This window comes from Opisthocomus hoazin, chromosome 8 (genome assembly GCF_030867145.1).
Source record: "Opisthocomus hoazin isolate bOpiHoa1 chromosome 8, bOpiHoa1.hap1, whole genome shotgun sequence".
NCBI classification, from domain to species: Eukaryota; Metazoa; Chordata; class Aves; order Opisthocomiformes; family Opisthocomidae; genus Opisthocomus; species Opisthocomus hoazin.
In genome coordinates this window covers 74,964,225-74,979,943 of record NC_134421.1, presented here as the reverse complement: position 1 = coordinate 74,979,943, position 15,719 = coordinate 74,964,225, and the positions used below count along the sequence as shown (strand labels likewise).

Sequence of the window (15,719 nt, the reverse complement as noted above, 5' to 3'; positions counted from 1 at the left end):
AGGCTTGGAAACCAGAGGATGAAACAAAGAAAGCACGAAATGCTAATGCACAAGAATAGTGGGTGCTTTCTCTGGCTTCAGCAGGCTCTTTTCAGAGCCTGCAGCTTCATCTCAGGACCCCTGAAAGGTGCTGCGCTTCACCTGGTAAATCCTCCGGATAATTCGGGCTGCCCGTGCGGGGCTGGCCGTGCCGCGTGGGCTGTCGCGCGGGCTGCGCTGCGCGTGTCCGTGCAGGGGCGGCTGCGCTGCGCGGGCTGCGCCGCGCGTCTCCGTTTGCCGCGCTGCGCCTCGCTGCGCCTCGCTGTGCTTGGGGGGCTGCGAGGGGTGCTTCCCGCTGCGCTGTGGGGCCGTGCCGGCTCTGCGAGCACCGGCTGCCAGCGCGGGGCAGGTGCAGTGTTGGAACGTGTGCGGTGGGGATGAATTGTGTTTGTCCTGAGAGGTGGGCATTTATCCGAGCTGTTCTTCCACCGGCTGGTGTGCGCCGTGAAGTCCGTCCTGCCTGGCTCCAGAGCACGTCCATGACTTGCAGGGCCTGAGTCCGATTGCTGTGGCAGCATCGTTTCTGGACACTTGCAGCGGATCACTCCAGAGAAGACAGCGCTGTGACCGGGTCCTCCTCGCTCTGCAGCAGAACAGCAGATCCTAGCAGGAGCAGGGCCCCGTGGAGCCGGGCTTGGTGCAGGCAGTCCCTGTTGCAGGGCTTTGCTCCTCGCCCTGGAGGGGAAGGACCGTCCTTCCCTGCTGCAGCAGGAGCCCAGGCCAGTGGGACACTGGAGGCTGTGGGAGGCTGTGGCTGAACCAGGGGCCTGGCTCAGAATCCCAGCATGGCAGGGGTTGGCAGGGACCCCTGGGGATCCCCCAGTCCCACCCCCTGCCCAAGCAGGGTCACCCAGAGCAGGCTGCACAGCACCACGTCCAGCCGGGGCTGGAATATCTCCAGAGAAGGAGACTCCCCAGCCCCTCTGGGCAGCCTGTTCCTCCCTGGCTCAGTCCTGCCCCGCTCTGTTCCCGCTGTGGCTGCCCGGCTGGCCGCTGCCCGGACCCTCACCCCGACTCCCGCCCGCGCAGCGGCTCTGCCGTGTGCTGCCCTGCCAGGGGGACGGGGCTGCGGGCGGGGGTGCAGGGCGGGAAGCGATGCTGGAGAGGCGATTAGAGTCTGAGTCCAGACAAACAGATGGAGCCAGCGTTATCCTATTACCCACGGGCTAAGCGGGAGAAGCCGAGCCGTGTGTCCAGGCTGGCGGGGCTCCTGCACGGCGAGATGTTTTTCTGGGGTGGCAGCCACCCCGACACGAGCTCTGGGTAGCGCCTGCATCCGGGCAGCACCGAGTCCCTGGAGCAGGTCAGATACAAGCTCCTAGACGCGGGGTCAGCTCTGGCAGCCCCGGACCCTGCGCTCTGCTGCTGGGGCCTGGAGCTTTGGCAGGAGGGCCAGGGTGCCTGCGGGGCTGGGGTGCTGGGGTGGTGCGGGAGCTGTGCTGCGACGGGGCTGAGCGAGGGGATGGTGATGGGACCTTGCTGGTGGCGATGATGAGGGGGCTGTAGGTCCTGGCAGCAGCAGGGCTGTCTGAGTTGCTGCGCGGATTGTGTAATTCCTGGAGGTCCTTGGGTTTCTTGCTTCTTGCTGTGTGGTGCTCCTCCCAAGCTGGAGCTGGGAGGGTGGAGGAACGGTGCGGGATTGCAGCAGGTACGGGGCAGACCCGAGAGCCGGCTGTGCAGCCCTGCAGCTGTGCAGGATGGCAGGCTGGCTCAGCCTGGCCGTGGTACTGCCCGCGCAGCAAGGGGCTGGGTCTGTGCCTGCTGCCCGCTGTGCAGGGACACAGAGGTGCTTCCTGAGATGGGGGCAGGAGATTTGGGAACCTGACGCTTGGATTTACTTGTTCTGGGGCTGTACCACCTTCCTGGGTTGTGCTTACCGGCAGTTGTGCCCAGCGGTGGTGTGGGGAGATGGAGGGAGCAGAGGTGCTTTCTGCCAGCTGTCTGTGATGGGGCAGGCTCCAGGGTCTTGTTCCTCCTGGCTATGTCCTCCCGTGTGTTTTACCCAGGGATGCTCCTCTCCTGCACCAGTGGCTGGAAGTGTGTGTGTGTGGGTCCTTATGCTCTGGCTCCATACGAGGAGCTGATGGGGCTTCAGTGGCTTGTGGGACAGGAGCAGATGCCAGTCCATCTAGTGCACACATCTGGGCAGAGGTGGCTGTGGCCAGGCTGGTCCACGGGACTCTAGGAGGGTCTGACTCCCTGCTCTGGTCTTGGCGTGGTTTCCAGCTGCTCTGGTGGTGCTGTGGACGGTGCAGGGCCAGCAGAGAGGAGCGGTCTGTACCTGTCCACACCGGTCCCGCGCGGCACCGTGACCTGCTGACTGGGCAGGCAGCGGCTGCAACGTGGGTGGGGGATCGGGGACCCCGACCGGGGGTGCACAGGGCCTTGCACGTGCTCCGTGAGAGCGTGTAGCTGTGGTTACCAAGGTGACTGTGTTAAGTGATGTTCCTATGGCTACGGACCGCTCGCGCTCAGAGTTACTGCGGGGGGAGTGTGCGAAGCCCCCGGGATCCCTGATGCCTCCTGGTGAGGCTGTTCTCGCTCCAGCCGTCCCCTGGCTCCTGCTCTGGAGACACCTTCCCAGGATGGGAGAGGCTGCACGGGCAGCTCTTGGTGCTGAGCTGCCTCACAGACCATGGGCTCTGGTGGGCTCTGCAGACCCTGAGGGCCCAGGGCTGGGCCGGCCACGTGCTGTCCCTGCCTGGGTCTCCATGCCCAGCAGGGAAGGACCTGTGGTTTGCAGAGACAGGCTTGGGGCAGGCTCTGCGTGGCGGTGGGGCTCTAGGGACACCCTCCCCGCTAGAGCAGCAGTCACCACATCCCTGGAGCCCTGCATTAGTGGTGCCAGCTCCAGTGAGCTGCCCTCACAGCACACAGAGCCCATGGGTCTCAGCTGCTTCAATGGTCCTGCAAGCTTCAAAGCCTTCAGCCACCTCTGCCTTTCCTCAGGCCCTATTCCTCCGTCAGGCTGGGTGCACCCTGAGGTGGGGTCCCAGGAGGACAGGCTGGGGTGCTGCACGGCCCGCGGGGCTGGCTCTGAGCATGTGCTGCACAGCAAAGCGTGAGGGCAGCCTGGGAGGAAGGACCACGGTCACCGATGCTTTGTCGGGAACTGGGGCAGATGTTAAAGGAAGCTGCAGGGCAGGAGGCAGCGGAGACTTGCCCCATCTCTGATGAAGAAGAGCCTGGGGAGAGCTGGGACATGGGTCAGTTGGAGGAAAAAAAGGGGGTGTCTGGGAAATGATTCTCCACTCTGGATTTGTACTGGAGTGAGCGCCGGCTGGGAGGCTTGAGGGACTGTCCTCATGTGGGCAGTGTGCCAGTGATGCTGACCATGGCCGGGACAGCTGCCTGCATCTCGCTGCTGCTGCAGGAGCCTTGAGCCCCACACAGAGATGCTCTTGCCCAAGGAATGAGGTTGGGGTGCTACAAACCCAAAGCTGCCTGAAAGTTGGCTGTTCCTATGCAAGACCAGGAGCTGGCTGGCTCAAAGAGGGTGGGGAGGCAGCCAGCGTGCGAGCAGCAGACCCTGGGAAGGTGGCCCTGTGACAGAAACCTGGATTTAAGAGGCCGCATGTATGGCTAGGGCTGGGTTACAGACTTTCCACTCCACCCTCTCATTCCTGCTCTGGTGTCCTTGTTCATCGCCACTTCTGCTCTACAGGAACAGCTGGAGCTGTGAGCTGCTCTTGCTAAAAATCGTCGGGACAGAACAGGCTCGCTTTTAGCCTGGGCCAGCTGGCAGTGTGGGCTGCCTGTGTGTTGTGTGTCCCGCCCAGGGGTGGAAGGGAGTGTGCAGGGGTAGGGGCAAGGACCAAACCACTGTGTCCCAACGCTGCTTCTGACACGCCTGTGTGGTGCAGCCTCAGCATGCACGTGTTGTCCTGCCCACCAGACCACTGTCCTACCTGCCCAGCTTGCCAAGGGGAAGGGGTACATGGCCATCCGCAGGCAGGGCTGAGCTTGAGAGTGGCTGTGCTGCCCCAAGCCATGCTCAGGGCTGTGTGGCCAGTGCCTGGCGCCAGATAGCACCGTACCCGTGTGGGGACAGCACGGACAGAGAGAGGGTTTGCTGGCCTGTGCTCCTTCCTCCTGGCTGGGACCAGCCAGTGGGTGCTGCTCGTCCAGTACCGGGGCCGGGGGTCCTGGCTGTGGCTGTCTGCTCCTGCTCTGCTCTGTGCAGGCTGTAGGGAGCTCTGCTACCCATCAGGCCACCTCCGAGGGGTCTGGCTCCTTTCCACACGGAGGGCAGTCCTGCGTCCCCCATGGCGTGATGGGACAGGGATGGGGCAGGTGGTGCGGTCGTGTCCTGGAGCTGGGGATGCGTGGCCCTGTGGGAGGTGGGCAGCCAGGGGTCCATGCAGGGCTGTGACCGGTGGGAACCATATGTGGTTCGGGCCAGGGATTACTGCTATCTGACCTGTTAAGTTGGCTCCAGCTGGGACAGTGGCAGCAGCGAGAGGAAAGCCTTTGCTTTGGCCGAGTGGGTCTGCCCTGGGGCCGTGCCAGTGGGGAATTGGCTCCTGTGGTTTTGTGGCACTACACTCTCTGTCAACCAAGCACTGGGTTCCTCTCCTGCAGCAGACATGGGCGGGTGGTGAGGGGCTGCGGGACTGCAGGACAGCTACTAAGGACAACTCTTGGGAACCCCTGTGCCAGAGAGTATTGCTCCAGAACTCTGCAGACAGGATCCCCTACAAATCACCACCAGCCAGGTACTGCAGCTGCCTCTACCTGCGCGTGTGCGGAGGCAATTCGGAGGTGCCCCTGCCTCTTTGCTGGGCACTCAAAGACCCAGATGAGTCCTGGTGTTCCCAGCCCTGTGCTATGTGGGCATAGCATGCTGCTGCTCATCCCGCTGCCCCTCGCTGGGGTCGGCACCGCTCCACTGTCACCCTGGGAAAGCCGAGTGCTGGCCCAGCGGGTTTGCTCCCAGGAGCGGTGCGTTGCGGGACCTGCCCTGTAATCGTCCGCACATCCCCAGTGACCCACTAACCCGAGCAAATGGAGAGAGAAGATCAGTCGGCAGGAGAATTACCCATCAGGTGCTGTGGTACGCTGTGGCCACACGCAGGCTGATCAGCGAGCGCTGCTCCCTCTCCTCGTTACCTCTGTGCATCCTGACACTCAGTCTGGGGCCACAGGAAGCAGGGTCCTGTGCCTGCTCCTGCCCCTGGCCGCATGGTCGGTTCTGGAGCTCACGGGCAGTGGTAGCAAAGGACAAGGTTGGGCTGGTACGGATGGCTTTGTGCTCCTGTCACGTGGGGCTGGGACGGAGCCACGGCAAACAGCAGGGCCAACTGACCTGCTTGTGCCCAGATAAGCGATGAGGACGGCTCCAGCACCACGGAGCCCTGGCTCTGAGCGGGGCCCTGCCTGGCAGCCCCAAGCATGGAGCTGGCAGGATCCCAGGACCAGCCCTGGGTCGGTGGGAGGTTGGCCCATGGGAGCCCCAGGCAGCCTGGGCACCGAGCTCGGGCCCCGCGGCCGGGGCAGAGCAGCACAGTCCCTCCTGCTCCCCATCCCCCCCCCGGAGGCCACCATGCCTTCCGCGGTGCCAGCAGCCATCGACCGTGCGTTCCAGCTGCAGCCGCCCCTGGTAAATCAGTAACGCCTGCCCTGTGCAAGAGAACGGCTCTGTCGGCCCGTGGGCATTGCTGGCCAAGCGAGGTCGGACGCTCCCCGATGCTTTGAGGTGAGGACTTGGCTCGCTGCAGCAGCGTGGGAGGGCTGGGGGCTCTGGGCAGGGCAGTTAGACGTGACCCAGGGCTCCCGGGTCCTGGGGGGACTTGGGGGTGGTGGGGAGCCTGCGTAGATCCTGCAAGCAGAGCCAGGGCAGGGCTCGGTGCTGCTGCAGGAGCGGAGCCTGGGGTGCCGTGGGAGCTGCTGGAGCGGGCGTTGGGTCCGGTCTCCGGAGGGGCAGGCGCTGCCTGGGGCTCCGCGGCTGCGTCCGCAGGGTCTGGCAGGGCAGGGCTGATGCTGGGGCGGGCGGGTGGGCGTGCTGCCCTGTCCCCAGTGCAGCTGCCTGGGTGCTGAGCTGGACTCAGTCAGGTGAGGTCTGTCCTGGGCGGCCCTTTCGCTAGCGGTGGGGCAGAGGCGGTTCCCCAGCAGCTCTTCCTGCTGCAGCCGCAACAGCCCCAGTGCAGAGGGCCCATTTCCACTGGTCCCAGTAGCCACAGCCCTGTGTGCCGCTCTCTGCGCCCGCCCTGGCAGCGGCACGCAGACGGATGCTGGAGCTCCCCTTGCCCCCCGTTTGTGATCCTCCCGCAGCCCCGGTGCGTCACGAGGAGCCCTGGAGCACAGGGCCCTGGTGCGGCACGTGGCCGTGGGGAGAGCTGGGGTGTGCGCGCTTCTCACGCCCGTCGGCACAGCCCAAGGCCCTGGTCCCCGCCGGGTCAGTGCTGCGCGAGCTGCTGCTCCCTGCCTGCTCCCTGCCATCTCTCCCAGGGAAGCAGGACTCGCGCCGGAGAGCCGCTGCCTGCAGCTCCCGTGCCGTGCCCGACGCGCCGGCCCTGGCTGTGCTGTGCTGGCACACCTGGGGATGTGGCGAGCTGGATACTCCTCGCTTGCGTGTCTCAGGAGACCCTGCTCCTCTAAGGGCCAGGCCTTTGGGGGGGTCAGAGAGCCCCTGGGGCTGAGCGTGGAGAGGTGAAGCCCGAGGCAGAACAGCAGGAAAGCAGGTGCTGGGAAGAGGAGGGAATTTAACCCTGATTCAGCCAGGGAAAACTGCCGGTCTCGGGCAGGCTGCGTTGCTTGCTGCAGTAGACGGGTGCTTAGAGGTTTCTGTAAGGCAGGGTGGCTGGGTGCGGGTTAACCCACTCGGGTGTTGGTGGCCTCAATGGGTCCATGGCCAACAGCCCCTGCAGAGGAAGATGCAGAAGGTGCGCAGCTCTGCTTTGCCCCCATGCTGAGACTTGTGAGACCTCCCTTGGTTCTGGAAGGGTTGCTGCTGCTGCTGCTGAGATGTTAGCCGCTGTTGTCCTCGTTTCGTCTCCAGTGCTGCCTGTCAGGCTGTGAGCGTCCGTGGGACTGCTGCTGGGGCAGGAGCTGATACCTGCCTGCGACGTGCGCTCTGGGTGACGAGGGTTTCGATGGCTGGAAGGCACGAGCCGTGCGCAGGACTGCTTTGGGAGTGCGTTATGGGGTGTCCCTAAGCACGAATCCAGCCTGCGACTGGTCCCTGTGAGCGGGGCCCCTCCTGAGCCTGTCAGTCCCTCCAGGCGTGTCCCTGGGGGAAGGGGTCTGCCAGGCAAGAGGAGACCACGAGTGGCACTTGTTTAGCCTGCAAAGTGAAATCTGAGTGTCGACCTAATTGCTGCCTCTGATATGTGTATGAATGCGGATGTAAGCAAAGGAGGAGAGCAGAGCTGCACAGGCTCACACACCATGCTGACGCAAGAGCAGGGTAAAGTAGCTGTGAAAGTGTGGGCTAGAAATTAGGCCATTTCTAACCATCACAGTGAAGAAGGGGCTGAAACAGCTTTCCAGGAAGAGACGAGAGAGCGAGAAGAGAGCTGGAGGAAGGAGTTTGGTGAGAGGATTTCAGACGTGGTGCCTGGGGTGCCAGCAGCCCTGTCCCGGAGAACGGAAAGAGCAACTCCCACCCTCGCACAGCGCGGTGCTGGCCGGGCTTGGCTCTGCACGGAGCTGGGCTCTCGCGCCAGGCTGCAGGACCTGGTACCGATGGATGACAGCCGCAGGTCTTTGCACCCCTCTCTGGGCTCCAGCAAGCCGACGGAGCGGCAGCACCTTCCCTCCTCCCCGGGGACGTGCCAGCTTCCCCGGTCTCAGGAGCAGTTCCAGCTGGCAGCCCTGCTGCGGAGTGCGTGGTTTCTTCCCGCTCTCATCATGCCCTGGGGCTGCTTGTCTTCTTCAGATCTTACCTGTGGCACGTTGCTAGGTCCCACCACCGAGGTGCTAGCACTGCGCGTTTCCCCGATCCTCCCAGCCAGATGCCTTCCCTCCAGAGAAGCGATTCGGTGATGCGCTGAGTGCCGGCCGTGGTTCTGCATTGCCTCTAACCCGGGGGGACCTGGAGCCCCGACGGAGAACTCTGCGGATGCCAGAGCGACGATCAGCAGCGTAGCGTGGGGTGATCCCCGTGGCGTGGCTGCCCTTGGTGGAGGGGTTTGTGAGAGATGGCAGGGAAGGTGGCTTAGACTCCGTAACACCGGGAACGGTGGAGAGCGGGGCAGACCATCAGGGAATGCTGTTTCTCACGGCGTTAAGAGAGAAAGGTGGCTAGACTTCACAACCTCTTCTGAGGGCTATTGCAAAGAGCATTTGGAAATCCAGATAAACTGCTCTGCTCTGGGCTTCACTTATTGGTGCTCCTGGTGGCACGTGCAGGGAGCTCTACTAGACTAGTGAGGCGTGACTTTCTTTGATGGAAGCATTACTGATTTGTTCCTGTCACTATAAAATCTTCTTGAAAGATTTTATAACTCTCTTTGATGATTTTTTATCCGTTTTTTCCTGGTGTTAGAATAAGACTCATTGGATTATAATTTCTAAGATACTCAACTTGTATCTTTTTTCAAGATTAGTGATTTTTTTTTCCTCAGCAGAGAAGTTGATTTAATAAGAGAAAATGAATGTGAATGACTCTGCAAGTCTGTAATGGAGTTCGGGGGTGGCCAGTGCATTTTTCCCACCATTCACAGTCGTGTCTCAAACATTATTGGGAACTAATGAGGTACCAGAAGACTGGGGGAAAAAAAGCAAGAATGATCCTGACAATTACCATCTGGAGCATTTAATTTCTCCCACTAGTGAATAACAAGACAGAAAAACGGAAAGAAATAAAAATCGATGAACGGCAGTCGTTGAGCAGCACTACAGGCAGCAGACCGCAGGCAGAGGCTCGGACGGGTGCCGCTGCCAGGCCGGGCGGAGGGAGGCCACGCGGCAGAGCCACCGCTGCCCACGGGGACAGCCTGGCAGCAGGACTGGTTTAGGGGGCAGATGTGCTCCGCTCGTTGCTGCTGGGTGGTGTCTGAGGGTAGCTGCCTGAGGCCATGCGCAGCGCCGGTGGTGGCATCTCCCGCTCAGCTCCTGTGAGCAGTGGGTGGTGGGGAGGAAGGCAGCGGGTTGGGAGCCACGCGCGTTCCGGCGCTGGCAGCGAGGCAGGACCCTGCCTATGTGACCTCGAGTGCGGTGCTCAGCGTTGGGCCCCTCGCTCCCAGCAGGACATGGAGGGGCTGGAGCGTGGCCAGAGAAGGGCAGCCAGGCTGGGGAGGGGGCTGCAGAACAAGTCCCCTGAGGAGCGGCTGAGGGAGCTGGGGCTGCTCAGGCTGCAGAAGAGGAGGCTGAGGGGAGACCTTCTCGCTCTCTGCAGCTCCCTGACAGGAGGGGGCAGGGAGGGGGGGTTGGGCTCTGCTCCCCAGGACCCAGCGACAGGACGAGAGGCGATGGCGAAGTTGTGTCAGGGGAGGTTTAGATTAGGTATCAGGAAAAATTTCTTTGCTGAGAGAGTGGTCAGGTGTTGGCCCAGGCTGCCCAGGGCAGTAGTTGAGTCACTATCCCTGGAGGTGTTCAAAAAACGTGTAGATAATGGCACTTCAGGGCATGGTTTAGCAGACATGGTGGTGTTAGGTTGACGGTTGGACTTGGTGATCTTGGAGGTTTTTTCCAACCTTAGTGATTCTGTGATTCTAGGTGACGGACAGAGCTCGGGATCCTTCCCCAGTGCCCTCAAGGCAGATGGGTCTGCGTCAGGAGTATTGCTCTGTGCTGGCTCCAGCCTTCCTGCCGCTCGCAGGTCCTTACGAGCGCCGTGGAGGTGCAGGTGCCCCAGCTGCAGGAGCTCCTCCTGCTCTGCTGCTTGTGAGGGCGGACACCATCGTGTGCTGCCGTTGTCCCGTCTGTCTGCCCGCCTCTGTGTGGTCGCGTGCCCGCGGGATGCAGTCAGACACGTGTCGCTTGTGTTTCTGATGCGTTGTCTCCTTACTACGTGCATTTTTCCAAGCAGAACTTCGTGTTCCTCCTCTTCTTGTTTCTAATCTCATTAGGGCCTTTTCACTTGCCTCCTCCCACGGGCTCTTGGGGCTGTGCGTGGTTTGTGACGGGTCCTGCCATGGGTCTGTGTGGTCCCTGTCCTGCTTTCAGCTCCTTGTCGCAGGGTGCTGGGCACTACCCAGGGCCCAGCCCTGCGCTGTGCGTCCTGGTGCTGCTGTGTCTCAGTGCGCGTGTGAGGACGGGCCAGCCTCCCCGAGCGCTGTGCCACCATCGCCTGTCCCCCAGGACCCCGGCACGCCGCTGGCAGCAGACCGGAGAGGCCCCGTGGACCCGCGTTCGCAGGGCTGCAGGTTTCTTCTCTCGACCTCAAGGCGTTCGATGTGACTCTGCCGCGTGCAGGCCACGGCTGCTGGTGTCCCGGTTCAGACTTCCCGTGCTCCCCTCTCTGGCCCGTTGTCCCAGGCGTTGTTACTGTCTCCCTTCCTGACCGCTCTTGCTCCTTTTGTCTTTTGTGCTGAGAGAGACCTGAGCCAGCGGCTCCTTCTCGGCTGCTTGTGACTCATGGTCGTTTCACCCACTGCTTCCCCTCACCAGCCCCACCTTGTTCCTGGTGTCCCTGACTCAACGCCGCAGAGCCCAGCCTGTTCCCTGCAGTCCTCGCTTTTGCCCGGTGGCCTTGTCCGTTTCGAAGCCTGCATCCCTTCGCCCGAGACCTGCGAGCTGCTCGGACCCAGCGCGTGCTCTGCGGAGCTCCAGTTCCGACATGGCTCTGCCTGGGGCCTGGGCAGACGCAGGATGGGCTGTGCTGTGCACTCCGTGGAGCAAGGGGCTTTCTGATGCCTCCAGTCTTGTCTCCTCTTGCCCCACTGCCCTGCTAGAGAGCTGTTCCCAGACCCTGGGGAGATGCAGCAGGAGAGCTGCTGTGGGACAGGCACCCTGGAAAGGCATGTTTTTGGCTTGCTTTGCTGATGGACAAAAATGTTTTGTCATACCTTAAAAAGGGACTGGTTGGAGATGACTGAAACTGTCACGGTACTGTGTCCTCAGTCTGGGCGCAAAGGCTTGACCCGCGCCAGGGCAGCACTGAGAGACCAGAGGTGGTGGGAGCCTGGGGTGCAGGGGAAGCTGGAGACTCCCTGGTCCTTGTGTCCGTGAAGGAGCAGCAGGCAGACGGGCCCTGCTGCTCTCAGCGCAGGGGTGCGAGTGTGGATTACAGGAGAGATTTACTGGAGCGTCTCTCCAGTGAGGAGAGGCTGAGGGAGCTAGGATTTTGAGCCTGAAGAAGAGAAGGCTGAGAGGGGACCTTCGAAATGCCTCTAAATATCTGCAGGGTGGGGGTCAGGAGGACGGGGCCAGACTCTTTGCAGTGGTGCCCAGCGACAGGACAAGGGGCAATGGGCACAAACTGGAGTAGAGGAAGCTCCAGCTGAAGCCGAGGAAGAACTTCTTCCCTCTGAGGGTGCCGGAGCCCTGGCCCAGGCTGCCCAGAGGGGCTGTGGAGTCTCCTTCTCTGGAGATATTCCAGCCCCGCCTGGCCGCGGTGCTGTGCCCCCTGCTCTGGGTGACCCTGCTTGGGCAGGGGGCTGGGCTGGGGGATCCCCAGGGGTCCCTTCCAACCCCTGCCATGCTGGGATTCTGTGAGAGGAGGAGCGCAGAGATGAGCTGGTTGCTCCTGGGCTGATCTCATTGTTTGTCATGATCAAACCGTGATTTCCGTTCTGGTGCCACAGAGTTGCAGTGCTTGTGCTCCAGGACCTGTCAGACTTCCCCTGTGACCCTGAACTTCCAGGTCTGCGGGTGCATCCTCCCCTGCCTGTCTCACCGGTTCTCCTGGTGCAGGGCATTTGCAGCAGATGTGCTCCAGCTGGGAGAGCTGCTTGGGGCCGGTGGCCCTGGCAGAGTCAGGCTCTCACCGATGCCTGCCTCATGCGGTCCCTCGGCCTCGGGGTGGGAGGGCCGGAGGAAGAGCCATTAGTCATTTCCTGGACGGATCCAGGCCATACCGTAAATCTCTCCAGCTCTCAGTGGTTTGGGGGCTATTTTTGTTTGAGGATTGTCACGTAGATTAAAGCCTTGAATCCCAGCCAGTGAGGGACCGGACACAGTCCCGTGCACAGCCCTGCAGGGCTCAGCCCAGCATCCCATCTGCTCTTGGCAGGGCGGTCACTGGCCTGTCCCTGCCTGGGAGCCGGGCAGGCAGGGTCCTCCGGGCTGTAATTAGCCCTGGCTGGCAGGGGCGCGGGCAGAAATAGCTGCCCACGGTGGGAGCTGCTTGCGTTTCTGCTCTGTGTGGAGCTGACGGTGGCTGTGCCTGCCACCACTCCAGCGTGAGCGCACGTGGCTGCTCTGCCCGAGACAGGTCTCTGGGGCAGGAACACGGGCCAGCCGTCCTCCCTCCGGCTCCCAGAACCCTGGCGCAGGGCACCGCTGCGTCCTGCTGTCCCGGTACGAGGCGGTGCGGGAAGCCCCCGGCAGACAGCCCCAGCTCCTCGCCTGGCGGGCTGGCGGAGGTGCTGGGGGGCTCTGCAGCCCCGGGGCCAGTCCGGCTGCTGGCGGGCGTAACGGGCATGCACTGTGTGGTGACGGCCTCTGAGGAGGGGTGCCGGGGACTTCACGGCGGGCGGCACTCCAGCACCTGCAGCATCAACAGTTTCCAGGGCCAGAACCAAGACCTTTCCATGCTAAACCCAGAGGTGGGCAGGGTGCTGAGCCCCCCCCGAGTCGCGCCTGCTTGTCCGGCTGATGTCCAGCCGCTCTCGTGAGTCCACCCTGGCGAATGGGGAAGAAGCCAGTCAGGCCCTCAGATATGGTGGTGCGGGTGTGGAGATGGAGGATGGCGGCTGCAGGTGGGGGACAGGGCCACTGGGACGAACTGCAGGCGGTGGTGGTGGTGTGGAGAGAAGACAGTTCGTCAAAGGAGCAGAGCAGGCCCCGGAGGACAACCCGTCCTCTGCCCAGGGTGCCGTGTCCAGACCCTCTGTGCTCTGAGCCCTGCCCCGGGGAGCAGGGGCTCTGCGTATCGCCACGCCTGGGGTGGGATCAGCTCGGGGCAGGGCCACGCTTTGCCGCCCTGTCCCTCTGCCAGGATGGGGAAGGGTCCCTGCGGGTGGCTGGTGGAGTCACCGCAGTGGGGGCTGTGCCTGCTGTGGGGCTGGGGAGGGTGCGCAGTGGCCGCTGGCCCTTGCTGGGGGTGGGCACTTGTGGGGATCCCTGCAGGGTGTGGGGCTGCTTGGAGAGGTGCTTCCCATGCAGGGTGGGAGCCGTCCTCTGCAAGACCCTCAACACGAGGATCCCTGGAGGGGGGGGTATCCCACAGGGTCCCTGCCATGGGGTGCCTCTGCGAGATTCCTGCATGGTTGGTTGGGGGTTCCTGGGTGAGGGCCCCGAGATGGGCATCTCTGTGTGGGGTGGTCAGGGGTCCTGCTGGGTGGGGTGTGGGAGTCCTGCCCCGGGCCCCTGCCAGGGGTCCCCGCCAGGTCCCCGAGTGCAGGTCGGGTGTCCTCTGCTGGGTCCCAGCTGGGGTCCCCCCGTGGGGTGCCTGGGGGGTGTCCGTGTGCAGTGTGGGGGTCCCCCTGCGGGGGTCCCAGCCAGAGTCCTCCCATGGGGTGCCTGGGGAGAGCCCGTATGCAGTGATGGGGTCCCCTGCCGGGTCCCTGCTGGGTGATGATCCATGCCGGGGTCCCCCCGTGGGGTGTCTGGGGGGTGCCCATGTGCAGTGTGGGGGTCCCCGCCAGGGTCCCCCCATGGGGTGCCTGGGGGGTGCTCATGTGCAGTGTGGGGGTCCCCCTGTGGGGTCCCAGCCAGGGTGCCTCCGTGGGGTGCCTGGGGTGTGCCCATATGCAGTGGGGGGGGGTCTCCCGCAGGGTCCCAGCCGGGGTCCCCCCGCGGGGTACCTGGGGGGTGCCCGTGCGCAGGGCGGGGGTCCCGGCCGGGGTCCCCCCGCGGTGGCCGCGGCCGCTCTCACCGCCTCTCCCCCCGCAGGGCCCCCGGGCGGGCGGTGAGCACGGAGCATGCCTCTGAGCCCCGCCGGCAGCCAGCATGAGAGCCCCGAGCCGCCGCCGCCAGAGCCGCCGCCGCCGGAGCGACAGCCCCGCACCGCCGGGGAGCCGGGCGCCGGCCTGCGGGACGAGACGCGGCCCGACCCGGCCCGGGGCCCCGCCGGGCCCCGCTCCCCCAAGCTGGCGGCCCCGGCGCGGATGGAGGAGCCGGCGCCCGGCGCCATCGTCGTCCGCATCGGCATCCCCGACCTCCAGCAGACGGTGAGTGCCCGACTCGGCCCCGCACCCCGACCCGGCCCCGGCCCCGCTCCGCGGCGGCTGCCGCCCCGCACAGCCCGGAAAACTTCGCCCGGTGCCCGGCAGGACGGCTCCCCGGTGCCCCGCTCCCCGGTGCCCCGCTCCCCGGAGCTCGCTCCCCGGTGCCCCGCTCCCCGGTGCTCCCTCCCTGCCGCCCCGCTCCCCGGTGCCCCGCTCCTCGGTGCTTCCTCCCCGCCGCCCCGCTCCCCGGTACCCCACTCCGCATCGCCCCGCTCCCCGCCGCCCCTCCCCGCCGCCCCGCTCCCCTTTCCCCCGCAGAGCCCGGCGGGGAGGCGGGCGGAGCGGAGCGGGCCGGGCAGCCCGGGCTGCAGCGCTGCTTTTCGGGGCGCCCCGGGGTCCCCGGTGCGGCCGCAGGGAGGGGCCGCTCCCGCCGCCGGGTCCCGCACCGGCCCCGAGCGCGGGGGACAGCGGGGCTGGGTGCGGGGAGCAGGCGCGGCGCGGGAGGCTCCAGCACCGGCTGCCAGTGCTGCTCCGCGCTGGGTCGGCACCGGCACCGGCACCGGCACCGGCACCGGCCCGAGCGGGCTGCGGGAGCCCGGCGTCGCGGTGCGGGGAGCTCACGGCCGCCGGTGGGCTGGCGATGCGGGCCGGTGACGTGGGCCGGCGAGACCGGTCAGGGTGCGGGGTCCGCGGGGCTGCGCCGAGCCACGCCTGGGTGTGCGTGGGCAGAGCGTGGCTGCCGATGTGACCGCAGCGGGCTCCGGGTGTCACGGCAGGCTGCGGGGTGCGCGGGGTGCATCGCCGCACCGGACAGCGGTGCAGTGGGGTGTGCTGTGCTGTGCCACGGTGCCGCAGGCGGGGTGGGCAGGTGGGACCTGAGCACGGTGCCGGTGCCACAGGCAGGACCACAGAATCACAGAACGTTCGGGGTTGGAAGGGACCTCTGGGGTCACCCAGCCCAACCCCCTGCCCAAGCAGGGTCACCCAGAGCAGGGGGCACAGCACCACGTCCAGCCGGGGCTGGAATATCTCCAGAGAAGGAGACTCCACAGCCTCTCTGGGCAGCCTGGGCCAGGGCTCCGTCACCCTCAGAGGGAAGAAGTTCTTCCTCGGCTTCAGCTGGAGCTTCCTCTGCTCCAGTTTGTGCCCGTTGCCCCTTGTCCTGTCGCTGGGCACCACTGCAAAGAGTCTGGCCCTGTCCTCCTGACCCCCACCCTGCAGATATTTAGAGGCATTTCGAAGGTCCCCTCGCAGCCTTCTCTTCTCCAGGCTGAACAAGCCCAGCTCCCTCAGCCTCTCCTCCTAGGAGAGATGCTCCAGTCCCCTCCTCATCCTCACAGCTCTCCGCTGGACTCTCTCCAGCAGCTCCTCATCTCTCTTGAACTGGGGATCCCAGAACTGGACACAGCACTGCAGATGAGGCCTCACCAGGGCAGTGTAGAGGGGAAGGAGAACCTCCCTTGCCCT

The 15,719-nt window shown here is 64.6% G+C and overlaps 1 protein-coding gene across 1 annotated transcript in view; it reads left to right on the top strand.

Moving 5' to 3' along the window:
- The window catches only part of SHANK3 (SH3 and multiple ankyrin repeat domains 3), a 386,587-nt gene that overhangs the window by 12,036 nt on the left and 358,832 nt on the right, over positions 1 to 15,719 (top strand). Inside the window, exon 3 of the mRNA XM_075428667.1 lies at positions 13,978 to 14,255. Coding sequence (XP_075284782.1) covers positions 14,007 to 14,255 — 249 coding nt within the window. The 5' untranslated portion in view covers positions 13,978 to 14,006. The remainder of the gene's footprint in view (positions 1 to 13,977; positions 14,256 to 15,719) is intronic.